This window comes from Taudactylus pleione, unplaced genomic scaffold (genome assembly GCF_031769625.1).
Source record: "Taudactylus pleione unplaced genomic scaffold, aTauple2 ptg000464l, whole genome shotgun sequence".
In the NCBI taxonomy this organism is placed as follows: domain Eukaryota; kingdom Metazoa; phylum Chordata; class Amphibia; order Anura; family Myobatrachidae; genus Taudactylus; species Taudactylus pleione.
Window position 1 is genome coordinate 2,747,276 of NW_028284866.1, and position 23,767 is coordinate 2,771,042.

The window sequence follows — 23,767 nt, forward strand, 5'->3', positions numbered from 1 at the left end:
CAGAGAAAACAAAGTGGTCACTCCCAAAAAAATACACAGTGATAAATTCAAATACAACACATACCAAGAAAAAAATAAATAAAAACACAAAATCAAGAACTGGTTGACGAAGGACCATGCCAACATGATTCCACAAACATGGCGTTGCGATATGGGTTCCAGAATATATGCCCAAAAGGACCAGATCCAGGTTTGGTAAGGGTAGCAGGAAGTAGTGAGCGTTGGAGTGCCAAAGATTATGTGAACAAACAGAAGATGGTGAGAAAATTAAAAAAAAATTAGATGTTTGCCAAAAAAAACAAACACATTAGGTATAAACACTGGAGTTTTGAACAAACTTACCTAAAAAATCTGGCCACCACATCATCGCGTATGGCCCCCCCACATACTGACCTTCGACCAACCTCGGGGGGGCCATCCTCAGGTAAGGCATCCTCTGGCTGCATTGGGACACCACTCCTTATGGCAATGTTGTGAAATATCCCACACAGGACCACAATTTTAGACACCATATCCGGCACATACATGAGCTCGCCACCAGAGCGGTGGAGGCATCTGAATCGGCCTTTTAAAAGGCCGATACAGCGCTCCACCACTTGCCTGGTGGCTGTAAGTGCGGAATTATACGCACTTTGTGGCCCTGGTGTGGGAGCCAAATAAGGAGTGAGCAGCCAGGACATGCAAGGGTATCCACTGTCTCCTGTGAACAAAAATAGACCACATCAGGAACACTGTGTATCAAGCTTAACATTGTTATGTACTAAAGGTCTCCACTTACCCAGAAGCCACGCATCACCAGCTTGTAGGTTGGTTAATTTCTGCCATATCCCTGATTGCCGGATGACGAAGGAGTCATGTGCACTTCCTGGTAATTTAGCATTCAGGGACAGGATCTGGAGGGAGGCATCACATACCACCATTACATTCAGGGAGTGATAGTGTTTCCTGTTTCTAAATATTGCCTCCAGCCGTGCTGGAGGCTGAAGTGGTATGTGAGTACCATCCACAACCCCTATGATGTGTGGGAAGCCAGCTATTTGGTAAAAATTGGCCTTGGCCACACTAAGGGCACCCATATCCAAAGGCATTTTAATAAAATGATGGAGGTGCTTGAAAAGTGCCTCCATCACTGCCCTCAGGATCCGGGAAAAGGAGGATTGGGAGATGCCCGCCACTATTCCCACCGTTGTTTGAAACGATCCTGAGGCACAGAAATGTAACACCGCCATAAATTGCGTCAGTGGTGGTATTGCTGTTGGACTGTCAATTTGCCGCTCAAGATCACTTTCTATTAATGAGAGAGTGTCTATGATGATTTTGGGAGGTAGACGGTAGCGTCTTAAAACCTCATCATCGGGCATTCCAAAAAGGGTGACACGTGTTCGAAATATCTGGGGCCTTGCATGCCTACGATGCCTACGCCTGGGACGAGTTTGAGGTTGGTCGTCTTCCGGGAGCAGGGCCAGAACAATTCGCCCCAGATCTACCTGAAATTCAAAGTTTACAATGTAAGGCTTTTGACCCACCCCAAAAGTAAGAAAAAACAACTTAGCTTTCTGATACCATCCATAGCTGCTTACATGCCGGGGTATTGTCATGATACGTATAAACTGTAAAAAAGGAAACAATGAGACTTCAAAAATTTAGAGGGTGTTTTTTTTGTTTAAAAATTGTTGCAAGCCAACACAGAAAATAGCGGAAAAACACATTTGGCCATCGATGAAAACTACATTGCACACCGTACGTCAAATAGGGTTCAAATGGACCCAAAAAATGGGAAAGGGAAAAGCAAAACTGGATTATATGATGAATAAGCCGTCAAAAATGCGGTAAATTATTCGCAAATGCAAGTCACTACACCAACAGTCAAAAATGCGGTAAATTATTCGCAAATGCAAGTCACTACACCAACAGTCAAAAATGCGGTAAATTATTCGCAAATGCAAGTCACTACACCAACAGTCAAAAATGCGGTAAATTATTCGCAAATGCAAGTCACTACACCAACAGTCAAAAATGCGGTAAATTATTCGCAAATGCAAGTCACTACACCAACAGTCAAAAATGCCGTAATTCATTCGCAAATGCAAGACAAAAAATGGACTTACCCAACTCGAATATATAAGATGTCCTCAAAAAACTTCTTTGGGTCCGAAAACAAAAAAAAACTAAAAAAGATGAAATGAGTGTTAAACAAATTAACTAACCACAAAACAGAAGAATACACCAATTGGCCACAAATTTGAATGCACAAAACTTACCAAATCAGGAAAGGATGTTGAAAAAATGAAAAAAATGCGAACGGAAAAACCAAAGAAATGTAGCAAAAACAAACAAAAAAACAACTCTCCAAAATCCTCCAAACGCAACCAACCAACCAAATCCAAACCACTTCACCGTCAACACTCCAACAACCCCACCTCGAATCCACACACACCAAGCCATAAATAGTGTTTATTTTCCCGCACAAATTAAGGATGAATCATAGGGACGCACAATCAATGATGCGGCCGCAAACTAACGACGCATGTATAAATACGTCACGAAATCACATAGAATATCTGGATGATTTATGCTGGAAGCAGAGACATGGCTTCAAACCAGGGAAACAATGGTCAAAATTGCGGCGGTAAGGCCTTCATGCATTTTGTGTCAATGAGTATTTTAAAACATAATATTGTGCAAGTTGTGAAGTGGCTAAATCTGCATATTTACCCAAATAGGTGAGGAGGATGACATGGAAGAGACTGCTGGCCCCAGTCAACCCGCCAAAGCTGCAAAAAAAAAAAAGGCAGCCACATTTCACAAGCAAGGAGATGGAGGTTTTGATCCAGAAGTGCGTTGACATCCTGCCCCAGGCAGCCAGGAATATGAGCCAAAGCCAGAAGTGGAGAATGTGGGAGGAGGTCGCCGTTGCTGTCAATAGGGTGGGTGATTATGTCCGTCTAGCCCGGGATGTCAAACGGCGGTAAGTAAACACTTTCCCATCCTATAAACAAACCCCATTGTTAAAAAAAGGATAATGGTTCCAAATTCATTCCACAGATGGGCAGACTTCAAATATCGTCTAAAGTAAAAACTTGCCGACAGGGCTAGGCATGCAAGGGGGACAGGTGGGGGTCCCACCCCTGTGTCATTGGAGTTGACAGACTTAGAAGAGATGGCACAGGGGTGTGTGCAGGCTGTGGAGGTGTTTGGCGTGTCCAACATGGATACGGACATGCCAGACTTTGCGGCTCCTCATGTTGGCCAAGGTAAGTCTTGTGATGTCACCAACTCAGAAATGCTATTGTGCCAATATGTAGATTCTAATGTGAGTCTTTTCTCCAATTTCCTAACAGAGACAGAGGCGGATGAGTCTGCTCCAGAGGGGAGCCTTGGCCGCAGAATTTCTGCTGACTCTGCAGGGGAGGAACCAGTACATCCGGCTGAGGACCCTGCAGAAGCCAGTCCAGGGCGTGCCCCCTCGCAGGCAGTGGGCCTCCTCACAGAACTCAATTTTAAATCGGATTGCCATACGGAGATTCTGCAGAGGATGGACGCCAGTCTGATACGGGTGGCTGAGGCCCTGGAGCAAAATGCTGCGGCCAACGTGACCATTGGTCAGGCCCTGGCGGAAAATACCAGGGCCAACATCCGCATCGCCGATGCCCTGGAGCAGCTCGTTCGCCAGCACATGGTGGAGCCGACCTCCCTTCCTGCCGGAACATCCAGATCCTCTACCTCTGGCACAACATCAGGCAATCCTCCAAATGTGCCTAGCCCTGTGCCTAGTCCAGAGGCCACAACATCTGCCTCTGGACAGGCCAGCCCGATGGCATCCCGGACCCGGTCTGGCGCCCACCCTCACCCAGCCAAATGGGCGAGAAAACGGTGACAGCAATGGCGACTTTTCCCACTTTCCTTCTGTGCTTGGCTCATATTCCTTTCTGGTCAAAACTTCCCTCTCCTTTCTTGTGAAATGTTTTTAAATTTTGTATTTACGCTTATGTTAGTAGTTATGTTTTGTTTTTTTTATTATCAAATATCTTGGCCACAAAAAAAGGCAATACAATATTATGACAATTTGTTTGTGTGTAAACAATAAATTAAAAAAAAAACACTGACATTGTATTGTGACATTATTGTACAAATGGGTTACATTTAATCCTGGCCTTAAATGCAAAAACTGACCCTCTTTTTTTTAAAAAAAGGCCTCTTTAAGGAACGTTTAAAAAAACACATAGCGATGCAAATTCCACAGTAAACAAAAAAAAAGGGGAACTAATTAAAAGATGATGACATTATTGTTACAATAGGCCATAACCAACAAATTGTGGCCAAAATAAAAGCCCAAAAATGTACGCTAATTGATTATGTAATCATGACATTAGCAGCTCTGATTTCCACCTGCGTACGCTTTTGTGCTATCCCAATAAAGTGCTTTCCAAACACATACCAAGCCGGATTTCAATGCAACACTAATTACTTTACTGACCAGCCACGATTAATCGCTGCACCATCGTGGAGTCCCGGGACGGAGGAGAAGGCCATCGCCAATGTGGTCGAGTAATCCTGACCCTAAGCTGTGCGAGCATTTTGAAGGGAAAGCGGATGTTTCAGTGACGTATGAGACGGTCCGAACACATTTGACGTTCGCATCTGCTAATGTATGTACGCCCCAAAAACGCCTCGCCACGCCTGCGTTTTTTCATCTCCACCCCCGTCAACACCCAAAAACGCCCTGTTCTGTCAATCACATTTGACATGTCACTTCCTGTACGCTATTTTAGGAACGAGAGAAAAAAAGCTCGCAATCTGCCGTACGCACATGCGCGGTGTAACACCGACGCATGCGCGGTTAGTCAACATCGGAACGCAACGAGCGTACTGTTGGTAACGTGCGGCTCTGAATGAGGGCCCAAGTCCCCACATTTTTAGACCAAAACAGGGATTTTGCACATCTTTTCTCCTGCCTCTGGGTCGTAAAGCTATTTTGCCTGTCTTTGCCTATGTTTTCGCACATGCGAAAACATCCTGGAATTGATTAGTGCGATACGCTGGAATATGGCGAAATGCTTTTCGCCGATCACAACTTTTCGACTTTTGAATCCGCCCACAAATGAGAGAGGACTTTTTTGTTATTTTATATGATGGAGAGCAGTTGGGGAATATTACATCATATTTTATTGTTAGACAGATCTGCAAGCTTCACAAATGAAAATGTAATATATTGAGTTTAATGTTTGGCGATGAGAAGCAAAGAAGAATCAATTTTCTAGATTACGTAAAGAAAAAAGTTGTATGCCCCATTTATATTGTGTAGTTGCACAAAGTTGTACAAAGAGAAATGTCCATGACAACATGAGTGGTCTGTATTCTGTCCCCATGGATGTATGGAAATCCTCCTGCAAGCAATCTGCACATCTTCCAAAAAATAACTGTCTGATATTAACGCCCACAGATTACCTCACTTGTTACATGGGATGTTTTCTAGCCTTTCTCAAATAGCTAGGTTAAAAATAAACCTTATTACACAGAAACAGCTGGTTATTTATCTTTTTTACTAGACAAAAACACAGATTAATATTGATCCCCAGGGCAAACAAGAATTATACTGCTATCTCAACCTGTGACAGGACATATTTGAGCTGGATGTCTTTATCACAGCACGTCCAATGCCACAAATAGCTTCAAAGGTAATCTAGCAACAATCTGAATGTGTGTTTGTGTGACAGCATGACGCATTCAGGGTTCAATGGTGCCAATGCGGAGTTGGGAGCAAAGCATAAAAATCAAGTAACTTTGCCCCTTTGGACAAACCGAAATACATATGTGATGCCAGCGTTCGTGATCCCATCGGTCAAAATCCTGATGCTGGCATCCCACCAGGGTTAGAATATCGACACTTTGTTTGTTGGTATCATAACCCTGCCTTACCCTATCCCTCCCCGATAACTGACCCTAACCTCCCCCCCCAGAGCCTAAATCTAACTACCCGCACCCTAAACCTAACCCTCCCCCCTTTTCAGCCTAACCTCTAACCTTCCCCCTAACCCCAGTACTTACCTTCCGGATCCCAGCGGTCGGGATGCTGGAGTCGGTATTCTGACTAGTGTGGTGTTTCCGGCGGCGTCATTCTGACCGCCGGAATCCCAGCGGTCGGGATGCTGGAGTCGGTATTCTGACTAGTGTGGTGTTTCCGGCGGCGTCATTCTGACCGCCGGAATCCCAGTGGTCGGGTTATAGACCGCATCCTGTCAAACCATGTTACAGTGCAGTGGGGCAGATGTAAAATGTGCACAGAGATTTTGAAAGTAGCGTGTGCAAACTCAAATCTAAATTTCAACATAAAAATAAAGCTGTAAAGCTGTGGGCTACATGTAAAAGCAGCCAGTATATACCCTGCATGCAAAAATAATAAATGTTTTGCAACATGGTTTGTCCACGTGCAAAGTTAATCAATTTTTTTTGGTTTTGCACCCAACTTAGAATCAGCCCCAATATGTGTATATGAGGTGAGGTCTTCATAAGAATTGTCCAAGACCAAGATTGTTCTAGGTTTGCCTTTAAAAAGAAACAAAACACCACCACCTGAATAGCAACTGTGTATAAAAATTAATGTTAAGCTAATTTCTCCGATCCTCTCAGTAACACTGGGATGGGTGGGTGGGGGGTGACTACTTCTCCTACAGATTAGGTGATCTCACCTCCAACCAGCTCTGCAATGGACCTCCTCTACACCAACAACTAGTTGGGGAGGTCTAATCAACAATACTGCCCAATCCACTTAGCGCCTGATTTAGAAACAAATACAGTTAGGTTTAATTTTTAACTTTGCGGACAACGACAGAAGACAGTGGGAGATTTTGATCTGTGATTCCTGCCAGAGGACACCCTAGGGTTCTGCTACCCGGTGAGGGTTGGCTTCCCAATAAAAGATTCTCATGTTACGAGACAAGAAAGGTCCACGCAGTACAGTAAGATAATAGAACTCCAGAAACCACTGTAAAACAAGAATTATTGTTTTTTTTTTTTTATATAACAAGAACATTTTGTATTCGCATTCTTAATAATTCTCTATACTGCTACGGTGTTTGGGGCCATTTTTCTTTTTCAAGTAATAGAGATCCTCCAAAATATGCCAGTACCAAACCAGCTGCTTTTAGAGAGTGATCGTTTACATGGGTTTCTGATAGAAAGAATTTGTGCTGACATCTCAATAGGAGAAGTATATTGCTGGCTGTTACTGACTTGGGACTTATAACTATTTCACAAAGGAAAGCAATTACCAACAGTAGGCACATGACACACACATTCCAGTAATCGGGAGGTAATTAGGCGCATGAGCCATTCAGGTGTCCATTGTATTTAGTTCAAGTTAAAAATACTCTAATTGCATTTTGGAAACACCCTGTTGATGCTTTTCCTCATGTATTTCAGATTTTAAGGGCTTTTATTTCCTAAAAAAACTAGTAATCCCAGTTATGCGTATTTGTTCTGTTCCTTATGGGTTCACACAGGTGAAAATGCACGAAAACTGGATTAAGAGTGCAATTCAACTCACTTATTAGTATGGTGCTAATCCATGTGTTTTCATATTGTAACTTGCACTAGTAACAAGAGTTAGAACCTGGTTTGTTTCTACAGGTCTGTAACTAGGGGTGTGCAAGTGATGCCATCATACAGGGCACAGGGCCCTGAGGGCGGCACAGTCACTGCCCCACAGCACCTGCACATGGCTTTCAGGGTGCCATGAATGGCACCCTGCACCAAGTAGAGCTGCTGCACAGCCACCCGGAGTGTCCAAGGGACGCTCTGGGCAGGCACCGTGCAGTCTATGGAGCTCTACTTACCATAATCAGTAGTCCAGCCCCCTAGGCATGACACCATGAGTTTAGGGGGTGGGTCTGGCTCAGGGCACACTGCTGCCCTGTTACTACGCTGTGTTCTATTGGTTACAGCACTGTACACACTGTTGCAGAGTGGAGTAGTGTCCAGTACTAACCACTTGTGAGGCCGACCCATTCCACTGAGTAATCTATTTGCTCTAGTCGGTATGTAGTCACATTGTTGATGCTGATATATGTGGGCATTCATAATCTCAACAGTTTTGATGTCGACATTGTTAAATGACAACACTTGGAAAATGTTGACATGAAACTTCGACATGTCAGCATTAGATTTATGTTTAGGGGTTAACCTTAGCTATTAGGGTTAGCGTTAGGGCTAGACTTACCTTAAAAAACACATTGTTGACATTCTGACCACATTGACATGATTACCGTCATCATGATCATTGTCGACTTGATGGACATGTCAACATGCTCACCGTTGACCTAATGACCATGTCAACATGATGAATGTCAGCCTAATATACCAAATTCCGCTGTAGTCAGTTCAAATCCAATGATAACAGGTTTGGGTTATGGCAGTGGGGGCCAAACAGACTCATTACGACTATCCCACTGGAGATGGCACGAGATTAAGGAGAGACAAGTGTAATACAATACAATACACTTTATTGTCATCAACAACAAAACATGTTGAAGCATCAACGAAATGTTAATTACAAACACTGCAGCATATAAAAACAAGCCAGCAAAACATTCCCTTAATACTCAGGTCAGTGCATTTTGACAATTTAACAGACGGACAGCCACTGGAAAAAAACTGTTACATAACCGCTTCGTACGCGTACGCACACTCCTAAAGCAAACATTTGATGGTAACCTTTCAAAAACCATGTAATTGGGATGACTAGGATCAGCTAAGATACTTCTAGTCCGCTTTAGTACTCTACTCTCATAGAGAACTTGAATTTTGGGCAATTTTACACCTATTTTACTTGCGGTCTTTACCACACGTTCGAGAGCACCCCGATCAGCAGCAGAGCAATTTCCAAACCATGTGATAATCCCATAAATCAGGACACTCTCTATTATACAACGATAAAAACTTAGGAGCATCTCTGTACTCAGACAAGCTGCCTGTAGCCTTCGTAGAAAAAAAAGGCGTTGCTGCGCCTTCTTGATTACAAATGAGCAGTTTAAAGAGCAAGTCAGATCCTTTGAGATATGAACTCCCAAAAGTTTAAAGGAATCCACCTCCTCAATGACCATATCGTCTAAAACTACTGGCAATTTGGGCCCATATGCTGTATATTAGAGAGTATATATAGAAATAGTTATCAGACAGAATAAAGGTTGTGTGTGCAAAATAGGGTCTATTTAACATTTAATTCGGTCACAAAAAAATAAGGGGACACCTACAGTCCTGAAAAACTGACCCAATAACGGCGCTACATGTGCTTCACTGTTCCCACGGCAACAACTGGGAAAACTAGATACTGAAACCTTGTGATGTCAGTTTCTTACATACTGTAGGTGCTGAATGGACAGATCCACAGCTTTGCCTTGTCCGTGTGTTAGTAAGTGTCTCAGCCTGGCTTCCACCCTTTTCTCTTACAGGGAAAAGAAAAGCTGCTGACAGGTTCTAATTCTCCTGCCCCCCGAGGTCCCTGCAATGGGACTGACACATTTCTGCTGGCTGGGATGAGGGGAGATATTACCTAACAAAGAACATATACAATTCTGAACTCAGAATGTAGTCTGATCGCACAGACAGAACCTCAAACAAATGCCCACTGTTTAACCATTTACCCTGGAGAGGGGAGCCGGGCATCATATTTACCTCTTGCTGTATTTTGCCAGGTGTCAATCTATTTGAAATCAATAATTTTCAGTTTGGTTATTAAAATCTAAATCCTGTTTAAAACAAATCATAAGCTAGAAACCACCAGAAGTCTGAAACTAGTGTAAAGCCGCATACACACTAGTCGATTCTCATGTACGATATAGACGATAACGATATCGTTCAACGATATATCGTTCATATTGTCCAGTGTGTATGCAGTGAACGACCAACGATGTCGTTAACGATGTCGCATGCAGGCCAATCTGATGATATCGTCAAGAATTGCCTGTTCAGAGATGTAGCAAGATGACTTCACTGAAAGATATCTTTAAAGATAACTTTCATTGTGTAAACCCAATATCGTTTGTCCTGCACTACAAAAAGTTCAAGGTAAATCTTTCACCAATATCGCTCATACAGCACATTGTCTAGTGTGTATAGGCCTTAACTGCACGACTTGTAATGAAACAAATCAAAACATTTACGTAACTAGTGGAATCTGCCTTAGAGTTACTATTAATGTAAAACCATGCTAGAGCTAGCAATTTATAATCCACTCTTACATTTTCCATCATGCATCTCACAGAAGCAACAAACAAAACTAATCAAGTCAGCAAAACCATCAGATAACAAAAGTGTATTACAACTATAATGTAAGCTAGAGGAAAGTCGTAAGTATCCTTCTGCTTGTTCCCATTTTGTATACTGAAAATAAAAAATAAACACTGTGTATTTAGAAATACACACATTTCAAATTGTTATGCAGATTACTTGCAAGGAAAAAAAAAAACCTGAAAGAATCAGACAGGATACCTGTGAGCTGCATCCAGGTCACTACATGCCACATACATGGAGGGCGGCCCGAGGAGCTCCATGTTGGAACGCACCCAATCTCTCGGACAGAATCCACTATCGCACCCCAACTCTTGGCAGCTGGACTGATGGCACTTGTAGGGTAGTCATGGCTTTATACAAGAGAACTAGGCACACACTGTTTTGTTGACTTCATTCATATGGTAAAAGCTCTAATATCCATGATGGAGAAACAACACGTAATGGACCAGATCGGTCAGCAGGCTCACAATGAGGGTGGAGCGATTTACTGCCTTAATAGTAATACAACGGTATTACTCACACTTGCATGACATGTTTGTGTTGTTGTTTATACCACTCCCAACAAAGTTATACCTTTGTTCTACACGTAAAAAGTATAAATAGGAGGTGATATAAGGACACAGGAATTTGTATAATGTATGTTGTAACCTGTAAACAAAATTCTCCATATCTTATTCAAATGTAACATGTCAATGCCTTTTTTATATATGTTATGGGTATGTGAAATCATAAAACATTACGTAGCAAGAACAAATTAGGAGATGTTTTTGGAGACAGTACTTGTACAGTAAATAGGTAACGGCCTGGTCACATTAATGTGAAAGGTACATTCTGAGCAGTGTGTTTCAGCCTTAAATATAAGGTGATCATAGGGACTACTGAGCCCAATGGTCATCATAGCTTCCCACCCACATTATACTGCACCCATGCCAAAAACTCAGCAGGCGTCATGTCAATCCTCGTAGCATTACATGCAATGTGCATATAATGTAACATGTATGTTGATGAACGCAGATTCCTGATGTTTGGGAATCTGCGCAGACACAGGGCCCATTCTGCAAGTGTGCAGAATGGGTCCTGCTAACTCGCTCGCAGACTGGCAGCAGATTGTCAGTGATTGACAGTCTGCTACTGTTTGTGGGCTGGGAGAGGGCGGCGATGCCCGAAACAGAGGCGTGTCGCCGCCATTGCGGGGGAGGGAAGAAGCCAGGAACTTTAAAATAATAATAGGTGACGGTGCGGAGCGATACAGAGATAAGTGAGAGAACAATAAAACCCTTAAATACAGAAAACAAATCAGAGCAACTTCAAGAAATGTTCTCACTGAACCCGGCTTCAGCAAGACAAGTGTGTTTTCTCAAAGGGTCAAAACTACAGAAAAAATTATTTTGTACTGGGTAAATACACCAAATAAATTGAAAGGTGTGATGAGTGAATACAAAAAATGTGGCAAATCAGAGTAAAAAATACAAAACAAAAACCAAAACATTTAATCAAAATACCCAATACTATCCATATATGTAAAGAATTCAATACAATGACAAGCAAAAGTTATTAATAAAAACACCTACCTATTGTATGTAATGTATCAAACACAGAATAGGGTCACACTGATGCTGTTAAGGCCCCCATACATCAGCAATTGATTGCAGCAATTGTGCAATTTGCAATCGATTGTGTGTAAAAATCTTTCCCTTTTTCAATCGATTGTGGCAATTCTACAATCTGCAATCGTTTGAAAAAGGGAAAGATTTTTATATACAAACGATTGCAGATTGTAGAATTGCCACAATCGATTGAAAAAGGGAAAGATTTTTAAACACAATCAATTGCAAATTGCACAATTGCTGCAATCAATTGCTGATGTATGGGGGCCTTAAGTTGTGCGTAATTAATTAATCAACTGAACACTTGTTAGTCTAATAATGTCTGCCACATAAAGGAAACTCGGCCTCAAGGAATAGTACCAATGATAATGATTTACAAGTTCCAACAGTAGACCATATATAAGTATTGCTAGTGCAGCTGTATAATGCTCAGTGTTGGACTTAACATTTATTAGACAGCAACAGGTCCCCTCAAAAAAACTGATCAGTCGCCCACACTGGCTCTAGAGGAGTTAATGAAGCAATGTGTAACACAAATCCACATTCTCAGTGCTAGATTTATAACTAACTTTGTCTATTGAATAAAAGCACAATGTTTCTGCCAAATCTATTTTCAATACACAGCACAGCCGCTGTATAAATATCGCCCAGGCGTAAAAATTCAAACATTGATGATAACTTTAAATATAGTATAGAGAAAATATATGATTAATAACTTCTTAGAGGCCTCCAGATGATGTACTGTATAACACATGCACATGACACCATAAAACTAGTATTCAATTCATACAATTAACAGTTCCTGAACTGATGCAAACGCGGTCCTCAAGACACCCCAACAGTTCAGGTTTTAGGAGATATCCATGGTTGAGTACAGGTGGTTAAATCAAATTGACTGAGGTAGTAATTAAGTCAGCTGTGGTCAAGCATGGATATCCTCAAAACCTGGACTGTTAGGGTGCCTTAAGGACAGAGTTTGGGAACCTCTGCCATACGGTATTTTCTTTGGCAATTAGAATAAACTGACTTATTCCTTTAGATTCACCAGAATAGCGAAAAATTATTTCAAATCATATTACTGTAGGACAACAAAAACAGTTTGTTAAAAACAAACAAAAAAAAAAAGTGTATCCATTGCTTACGTGCAGGGTATATTTTGTTCGCTGAACCGATATTAATGAAAATCCAGCATATTCGTTCACAAAACACTAGTATCCTTGCTGATGCATAAGGGCTGCCCGCTATGGACTAATCAGAGCAAATTGTCAGATAGACACCATCAGCTGAGGCTCCCATAACAGCACCATGACAACAACATTTCAAGGTTATATGACTTTTATTCTGCAAAGTTGTGGGGGCGGGCGGTGTATGGAGTGTAGGAGTTAGTTTAAGGATGAAACACATTGGTAATAACATATGTAGGTATACACATTTGAAAACTGCGGCCCTGAGAATAGAATGTGTGTTTTCTGCTATGGACAACAGTGAACTAGTAATGGGGCAATTCCCAATGCGTGTTCTTATTCTGTATAATAGACCGCACTGTACCACTTCATATATATTATATATAAATACACACACACATACACGGACACACACAACCACACACTGCCACTTCTCTTGTATCGGGTGTGATATGTATTACCGCACGGCTGCCCGACAAAGGAGGAAATCCTGATCTTCCTAAAGGTAAGTATAAACTAATCTAATTCTACCCCCTAACCCTCCTTAAGGGTGCCTAACCCTAACCTCCACCCCTGTGACTAACCCTAACCTCCACCCCTGTGCCTAACCCTAACCCCCCCTCTAAGTGCCTAAACCTGACCCCCCCTTCCCCGCTGCCTAAACCTAAGTCTCCCAGGGGGGTGCCTAACCCTAACCTCCCCCTGGGGGTGCCTAACCCTAACCCTCCCTCCCCCTAGTCTAACCCTAACCTCCCGGGGGGGTGCCTAACCCCAAGTCCCCCCGGGAGCCCTAAACATAATCCCCCGCAGTTGTCCATTGCGGAGCCCGGCATCCGCTCGATCGGGATGCCGGGCACTGGTCTCCAGACGTCGGTCAAAGACAGGCATCTACATTTAGACGCCTGTCATTCGTCCCTAGTCGGGATTACAGTGTCTGGAAGCCGGCGGTCGCCATTTAGACCTTCGGCTTCTGGACTACATCCCCTTGTATCATGTAATTCAGTGTATGTTCTTATTTTGTATGTATATACAACCCCGCGCACTGTCACTTCTCTTGCTCTGTGTGTAATGCTCAGTGTGTGTTATCATTCTGTACTAGCTGTTACCAGCGGCTTCACCTATGATGAAAATCGCTTCTGCCAACATTTTTTATTATTTGAGGTGACCTAGTTGTATTGCTTTGCATAGAAGCCCTGTTGCGGGAGTGGCCCATGTGACCAGCAGCGCTATACAGACTGGTGACAGCAGCACCTTCACCCACCACTCACACCAATGTCACTGTGTGCCCTGTGCACAGACTGCTATGTAACCTCTCCTATAGACCCACCACTCACACCAATGTCACTGTGTGCCCTGTGTACAGACTGCTATGTAGCCTATCCTAAACACCCACCACTCACACCAATGTCACTGTGTGCCCTGTGCACAGACTGCTATGTAGCCTATCCTATACACCCACCACTCACACCAATGTCACTGTGTGCCCTGTGCACAGACTGCTATGTAACCTATCCTATACACCCACCACTCACACCAATGTCACTGTGTGCACTGTGCACAGACTGATATGTAGCCTATCCTATTCACCCACCACTCACACCAATGGCACTGTGTGCCCTGTGCGCAGACTGCTATGTAACCTATCCTATTCACCCACCACTCACACCAATGTCACTGTGCACAGACTGCTATGTAGCCTATCCTATTCACCCACCACTCACACCAATGTCACTGTGCACAGACTGCTATGTAGCCTATCCTATTCACCCACCACTCACACCAATGTCACTGTGTGCACTGTGCACAGACTGCTATGTAGCCTATACTATTCATCCACCACTCACTCCAATGTCACTGTGTGCCCTGTGCACAGACTGCTATGTAACCTATCCTATTCACCCACCACTCACACCAATGTCACTGTGCACAGACTGCTATGTAGCCTATCCTATTCACCCACCACTCACACCAATGTCACTGTGTGCCCTGTGCACAGACTGCTATGTAGCCTATCCTATTCACCCACCACTCACACCAATGTCACTGTGTGCTCTGTGCACAGACTGCTATGTAGCCTATCCTATACACCCACCACTCACACCAATGTCACTGTGTGCCCTGTGCACAGACTGCTATGTAGCCTATCCTATACACCCACCACTCACACCAATGTCACTGTGTGCCCTGTGCACAGACTGCTATGTAGCCTATCCTATTCACCCACCACTCACACCAATGTCACTGTGTGCTCTGTGCACAGACTGCTATGTAGCCTATCCTATACACCCACCACTCACACCAATGTCACTGTGTGCCCTGTGCACAGACTGCTATGTAGCCTATCCTATTCACCCACCACTCACACCAATGTCACTGTGTGCCCTGTGCACAGACTGCTATGTAACCTATCCTATTCACCCACCACTCACACCTATGTCACTGTGCACAGACTGCGATGTAGCCTATCCTATTCATCCAACACTCACACCAATGTCACTGTGTGCCCTGTGTACAGACTGCTATGTAGCCTATCCTATTCACCCACCACTCACACCAATGGCACTGTGTGCCCTGTGTACAGACTGCTATGTAGCCTTATCCTATACACCCACCACTCACACCAATGTCACTGTGTGCCCTGTGCACAGACTGCTATGTAGCCTATCCTATTCACCCACCACTCACACCAATGGCACTGTGTGCCCTGTGCACAGACTGCTATGTAGCCTTATCCTATACACCCACCACTCACACCAATGTCACTGTGTGCCCTGTGCACAGACTGCTATGTAACCTATCCTATTCACCCACCACTCACACCAATGTCACTGTGTGCCCTGTGCTCAGACTGCTATGTAGCCTATCCTATTCATCCACCACTCACACCAATGTCACTGTGCACAGACTGCTATGTAGCCTCTCCTATTCATCCACCACTCACACCAATGTCACTGTGCACAGACTGCTATGTAGCCTATCCTATTCAAGTGAATGCGGGCCCAAAGCACCACTCCCCCCCCACTGCCTACCAGCCGCACCCATCGTGCCACACCTATCTTTTACATTAATGATGTCAATAAATGTTGTTTTGTGAGTGCTCAGCTTTAACTTGACGGATGGAGATGAAACAAAGTGCAGGTTATTCTAGGAGTTTCCACTACAAAATTATGCAATTTTCATGAAAATCGGTTCAGTCGTTTTTGAGCCAACTTGGAACGTTCTTATAATATTAGTATAGCTGTATATACAAGTGCACACTGCCACTTCTCTTGCTCTGTGTGTAAAGCTGGTACAGACTGGAGCAATGTTGGGTCAATATATCGTTACCGTCCAAATCAGGACGACATATCGGCCAGATCACTCAACATGTACACCCAATCTGCGCGTTCCTGCGGCTGCATGGGATATCGGCGCTGTGCTACACGGCCAACCAGACGATACCGCATGCGGCGCTGTGCAAGGTATTGAAGTACAGAAAGAGGGATTGTTCCGATCTTTATTAAATCGTTGGCCGATCCCGACCATAATTCTCGATGCATGTTCTTATTTTATATGTATATACACAATATACAACTGGACACTGCTACATCCATAGTATATCCTTTAATTCTGTGGTGTATGGAGCATTGTGCCAATACCAGGTCATTTGTTCTGTATGTAATGCTCAGTTTTTGATCTAACTATGGGCCTTATTCTGAGATTTACGTAGCCGATATTTACACAGTCTGGGCGATTGTTAGCCACTGTGCATGCGTGAAAGCCGTACTGTGCAAGCACAGCGATTGGTTTGCAATTACGCTCACACAGAGTATTCGCTGGCAAAGTGAGTGACCGGTAGTCAGCGTTTGGGAAAGGTTAAGGGGGGTGGTTAAGGAAACAGGTGTATCGGGGCTGTTTAAACGCTGTTTCATGGTCATGCATAAATTAGCCATTGCCATCTTCGCAACATGAGAGCTCTCAGCGTGTCAGGAGAGACGCAGTGTTTAAGAAAGGTCAGACTTCACTCTGCTGCGTGGATGTTCCCTCTGATGCACGACGTCAGATGGATATGACAAGGCAGCAGCGGGCGTCCCTATGCTTGGGTAAACTTTTGACGACATTAGCATATTTTCGCTATTGAGCTCCATGAGAGATTGCAGTTGCATACATTTCTAAATCAGGCCCTATGTGTGAATGGGTAACTGCACTATACCACTTCTCTTGTTCTATGTACTGGATGTAATACTCTAGTCATTCTTACTGCAAGTTATTTTGTATGTTCTAGCAACAGCTTCAACACCGGTCCTCTTATTCTGTATGTCAGATGTATTTATCTGCGTCGGTTACTAAATTGCATGCAAACATGCTTATGAAAAGGAATTTCAAAACGCACTGTCATTTTAACTGCCAGAGTTTTAAACCGGCCTTCCTCACCTGTGATAAGCCTCTCGTCGATACTTCTTCATGGCATGGCCATCCATGTTGGCAGGAAGATCTGCCGCATTCTGGAGACGATCACTCCATGATGTTGTCATTTTTAAGCCTGAAGCTCTGTTCTGTGCCGCAAAAAAAAAAATGGAGTCAGACGGTGGAAGAACAGCCAAACAATAATATGTATGAATGGTTTTACTGAGATTCCAGGGCACCACTGGATAGTAGCAATAATAATATGTTTAACCAATATTATTTGTATTTGTGTTAGCTGCACAGTATGAGCTACATTAAAAAATGTATTGTAAACAATATGGAAATAACCTTATTAGTACCACTGTCCACGTTTTCCATGGATGTGTCTCACACATGCAATACATACAAATGTATGAAAACAATCCACGTCCAAGCTCTTGGCTGGTAGCTGATCTGGTTGACTAAACCTTCTGTATAACATGCAGCATTACCGCAAATAGCCGTCAGCTCTTGCAAACAGATGTACAGTACACAACTTTCATTGCAGAAACTTTCTACTAACTCAAAGTGCTCATGGATAGAGCTATCTACTATGATGTCTATTTGCCAAATGTGCTGTCATCTATTTCATTCATTCAGAGGTAAACATTCATTAGCTCGAGTTGCGCTAGGTTGCTTAAAATTATCTTTATATAGGTTGTTCGAAACTAACATTTTATTAACAAAGACTAGAAATTCTTCCAATAAAGTAATACTTTGATATATGATCTTTTGGTTTTTAATCTTCCAATTTTTAATGAAAAAGTGTATTCCTGAACTCAAAATGAATACAAAGCTGGAAAAATACTGCTTATTACAATTATGTCCATTTGATTAAACTATCATTATGCAAATACTGTATGCAATTGTATTATTTCTGCAACTGCATTTGCACACACTAAAAGTTATATATTTACAAAATGCAGGTTTTTAGAAGTGGAGATGTTGCCCATAGCAACCAATCAGATTCTACTTATCATTTATCTTGTATTTTCTAGAAGATAATAGCTATATTCTGATTTGTTTCTATGGGAAACAACTCGACTTCTAAAAACCTGCACTGTAATAAATATACTGTGCTTAATGTGATTTATAAATAAAGTTTTGCAAGTCAGAATTAAGTGAAGCCTTTTTTACTTGAAATTAAATAGATAAAGAATATATATATATATATATATATATATATATATATGTAGAAAATAATCTGTTATCTCTCGATAGAGAAATTTCCATATGACGCCACCAGGTAAATCAGATGGGAAAGCTTTGGAAGACGGACCTGGAGAAATGGACGGGGTAGGGAAATCAAAATAAACAGAAGGTGTGCAGTGAGTGCAGCACCTGAATAGACCTAAGGTGCTGCAGACAATCACCTGAAATCACTCGAAGTCTGTAATACATGTATTACATCCTTGCTGCCAAACAGAACAGATATGAGTCTATGAGGGGGAGCACTTACTAACGAGAAAAGCTTTTGCATCTTGCTTATGAAAATAACTGCGCAGGAAATCACTGTTCTGGATAAATTATTTTCCTGGCACCAAGTACACTGTACATTTTTAGAACGTTTTAAAGAATTTACAAAAAATAGACATTCCTGTAAATGGTATCTTTGCAAATATTAGACTTGGTCCCTATTTTATGTTTAAAATCACATAAGTATGCGGAAAAAAGGTCACATCTCAAAACGCCACCTCCAATTTAAAGAAATAAAATAAAAAATGATATATAATTGAAATGTTGTATTACCAACACATGTGGAAGCTTAGAACGAGGGCATAAAAACCACACATTCATAAATAACGCAGAGACATTTCCTACCCGACTGGGCAAGCAGTCAATGAGAATCGAGTGCTGTAATGCGAGGCTTCTTCCTCCATTCACAAGCTATTTTTGTTATGATCCTTAATAAATTGGTGCGCACAGCAGAAAGAGTATCTTTACGTGGAGCCCACAGTGCAGTGGAGAGAACACAAATCATTTACACTCACTGGATGGCCGTGTCTCATCATCCTCATAATCCAGCTGCCAATGTTGTTGTTGGGAGCGTTGCAGCTCTTTATTACTGTCTATTTATGAAGATAAAGGACACCTGTCATTCTACAGCTGGCACCAACGTTGTAAGCCACAAGTTTAAATTACAAGCTGGCGAGAGGAGGTGTGGGACATTTAAAATAGAAGCACTGGTAAGTGTATTAATATTTCATTAAAATAGCAGTGTTGTTAATAGCTTAGATGAGGGCACAGGAAGAAAAAATAAAAACCTGTCACCTATTGTTTTGTTAACTTTTTGCCTCTTCTAAGCAAACAGTAACAGGATAGTCAGGCTCTACAAACCTCTGTCTGAAAGGACAGAGAAAAAAAAAGTCTGGAGGAAACAAAAAAAATGCCTTAATGGTGAAACAATAGCACAGAGTTATCCAGAAATGCAACGAGAACAAGTCTAAACAAGAACGAAGTTATGCAATTACCCATTTTGGGGGTAGGAGAAGACCATCCCTAGTTATATTTACACGGTTTCTACAGTGGTTTTTGCTGCCTTCTCTTTTCAGTCTCCAAAGTGGATAAAATAATACCAGTACTCTAGCGCAAGATCATGGCGGCACCTCTAGCTCACCGATCGCCAGGAAAACCTTCAAAGTGACACGGACTCCTGAGTTAGATCCCATTTTTTTTCTCTAGGAAGTGATAACGGAACGTTTAAATGTCCTTGGAAACAATGGGGCTGACACAGTTTCGTCGATGAATTCTGCCATGTCCTTGACTATGCATGCTCTGTGACGGAGAGTACGCCTCTATGTACCATTCTGAGTAGTACACGACTCAGTCGCATCTCCACTTGCTACTGACGGGGCATAGCTGACGGGCTAAGTTTAGTGAGGGCCTGTTGAGGGCATGTAGACGCAACTGCGTACTATGTTGAGTTGTGCATAACGCCAAGTTCTGTATGATTCCATATATACCTCGCTGCACCAAGCACAGAGTTGCAATATTTGCACGAAATTCTGTGCAAGCAATGTTAGTGCCATTGCGGCCGACTAACTCAACTCTGAATCGATCACGATGAAGGTATCTGGTCTGTATTGGCTAGAAAGCAGCATGTGCTCAGATCAGGTTACAAGACAACCTGTGGTACATATTAATTCCTCATTAATTATAATGGCAGGAATACATTCTTAATATTGACATTTCATTTAATGTTTTTTATTGCTTTGTCAGAGAACAACTTCCCACATCCTGTTCTTCACAAGCACTTGGTTTCCATATTAATTTCACCACGAAACAAAGGTGGGCGGTGGAGGATTATCTGCATAATGCTGTACAGTTGGTATATGGCAGAAAGCCAGCAATCTGATAGGTATCCCACGTTAAACAGGATGGGACCAGACAATTGAAACATGTAAGGCAATACAGGACATGTAACCGTCAGTGTCCAAATCTTTGAAAATCAGAAGTTATACATTAACATTTGTTACATGATTCTTTCTATGGACTGCTTAGCCAAAACTATTTATTCTTATATACAGTACAGTAGGCTTTTCTTTCCCTATCTAGCAAACTGGTGAGGGCCTCCACCATGCAACATTTTTGTCAATAACCACCACAAATATGGGTCATACCAGTTCTAAAAGCCAACAAGACATTATTGGGCAGGTAACGTCACTCATAGAACTCTGCCAGTATTACCCATCTCATCTGGTGATACTGGCACTTATGTTCTAAAGGAAGAATGTTGTGAAGTACAAGGCACACCACAAAAACAGACTACAATGGAGCTAATCACTAAATATTTTCTACAAATTTAAAGAAATTGTGTCGAACATGAATAACAAACCCCTATAATAATAATAATAATAAACAGTTTTGTTTTGTTTTCTATCAGATGAAACACTATCACCTATGGCAGAAATGGGGAACCTCAGTCCCGGGGGCCATATAAGGCCCGCCGAATCATTTGGTCTGGCCCTTGGAGCTTTTTTCTGCTAGCCTCATCTGGCTACCAGGGTGCCTAGAATGGTAGGTATGTAACTATGCAACAGTAACTATGCAACAGTGCCGCATGGAGCCTCCTTAGGATGCTTCAGGCGGTCAGACGGCTGCCCTTACAGCTCCCCGGAGCATCCTCCGCATGCTACGGGCATTGATATAATCACCGGCGTTGGGCCATGAATAATGTTATATATATTAAAATGGCCCTTGGCAGAAAACAGGTTCCCCACCCCTGGCCTATGGTCATTTTTGACTGCAGTTTTAAATTCCCTTTAACCAACAGCTGGGTTGGGTGGGAGTAAAGGGTTCTGTAGGTTTACTTTTCTCAAATAATTAAATTTTCTGCATTGTGTACAGCTAAATTGCAACGAGATTTTATGGTTTACCAGAAATAGAAAATACCGTACAGGGCCTAAGAGTGAGCAATTCTGCATAAGAAATGACTTGAAAACCCCAGGCTACCTGAAGACCACATAATGATGTAATGAGTGAAAGCTAAGTGACCTGAGAATATGGTCTGCGGCAAAAAGAATTGAATTACGACCCTTTAGTACTGATGAATGCACTAAGGTTCTCACAGCTGTGAGCCCATACACAGTAAGACGTTCATCATGGCAGAGAAGGAATGTGTTTGTAGCCAATTTAATTATGTCCTAACTATAACACTACAAAGGCCACACAAATCCATAATCTTCTGCTAAAGTTCTTAATCTCTGTGCATACGAAGATGATTTGCTGCATTCTTTCCCTACTTGGAAAATTTATTTGGATTAACTACTTCATGGTCATAGAAACCGGCATATATTCAGGTGTCCAATTACCTAAAATATTGGGGCATTGACAGAATAGATACACAAATGTCATTACAGTGTAGTCTATACAATACCCACTACCATCCAGGCACAAATCTGCCCCTAACATCATGCAAGAGGAGTGAGGAGGAGTGTGGATATGCTCTATTGCAGGCTTGGCCAACCTGTGGCTCTCCAGCTGTTGTCAAACTACACATCCCAGCATGCCCTGACACAGATTTAGCAAAACTAAGGCAAGGCATGCTGGAACTTGTAGTTTCACAACAGCTGGAGAGCCACAGGTTTGCCAGGTCTGCTCTATTGGTACATTGTGCGTATTAACATCACAATGAAATGCACCCAAAAAGGTTAAAGGCTGCTTCGACTTATCACAAACTTTTTATAATGTTAGAGTCACCAGTGGAAAATACAGTATATGGCAAGACGCAGCGAGTACTAAGGCTGTTACTGAGCTTTGGAATGCAGTTATATGTGTAATGTAAACCCCAGTAAATTCTGAGATGATTTCACATCAGAGGAGACATACGCTGGACATGCTCCAATTTACAAGCTTCGACTGCTTAAGCTCCTGAAATGACTCGATGCAGAGCTTTGTGTAAAGTTTAAAAGGTTTGCGTTACTATCCTATACATCCACAAACACAGATCTGTTTATCACTGTAGCTACCTGAGGACCGCCACTATGAAAAATGCCCAGAGAGATTCATTGTAAATCAAATGTAGATGAGCCATGATAAAGAAGCAGGAACTGAGAGCAATAAAAGTGATAATATTATTAATAAAAAAGCTTGTGACATGTAGTGCTATGGAGGTGTGGAATTTTACTCCTGTAATTTATGATGTCATGGGAAGTATATCAATTTTTTAGCAGTATGATCTATACCCCAGGTTTGCAATTCTTTTATGCAAAAAGAATATTATATTTCTGTGCATACTAAGGGGTATATTTATTAAAGTGAGAGTTTTTAGAAGTGGAGATGAAGCCCATAGCAACCAATCTACCTTTTTACCCCCATGTCTACCTTTTGGGGAAGAAGAACAACATAAATACCTTCTCCAGAACGGACTCATTTGCTGGGCATTATAATAAATACATAATCTAGACTAGTTTTAGCCTTTGAAGATTAAAGACATCAGCAATGGATTGGTCCAATTCCCCGATCCCCAGACACCAGGGCATTGGTGAAATCCAACATGTTGGATTTCTCAGATTTGCCGATCATGATCAAAATATGATTGTGATCAGCAAAGCTGGGATTTTTAACAAGAAGAATTTCACAGATTCCCTGACGGATTGGCAGTCGTCGGATTGCCAATCGGCATTCCCAACCGGCAGGTTCCAGTCCGATCGGGGAACCGGCTGGCAGATGTACCAGGACCTAAAGGGAGCATAGCAGATCTGCTGTCAATCACTAGACCTCTTCTCAACTGCACTCTGTATAAAGTCATCTAGTATAACA

General features: G+C 42.3%; 1 protein-coding gene across 4 annotated transcripts in view; it reads right to left on the reverse strand.

Annotated features, from left to right (window-relative positions):
* Positions 1-23,767, reverse strand: part of NT5C2 (5'-nucleotidase, cytosolic II) — a 106,485-nt gene that overhangs the window by 65,537 nt on the left and 17,181 nt on the right. For 2 of the 4 annotated variants that reach the window (XM_088448718.1, XM_088448717.1), the window contains exon 2: positions 17,495-17,616. In XM_088448718.1, coding sequence (XP_088304844.1) covers positions 17,495-17,595 — 101 coding nt within the window. In that variant the 5' untranslated portion in view covers positions 17,596-17,616. Of the gene's footprint in view, positions 1-17,494; positions 17,617-19,327; positions 19,420-19,497; positions 19,539-23,767 lie in introns of those variants that run through there. The other 2 variants (XM_088448716.1, XM_088448719.1) reach the window with 2 other exon arrangements.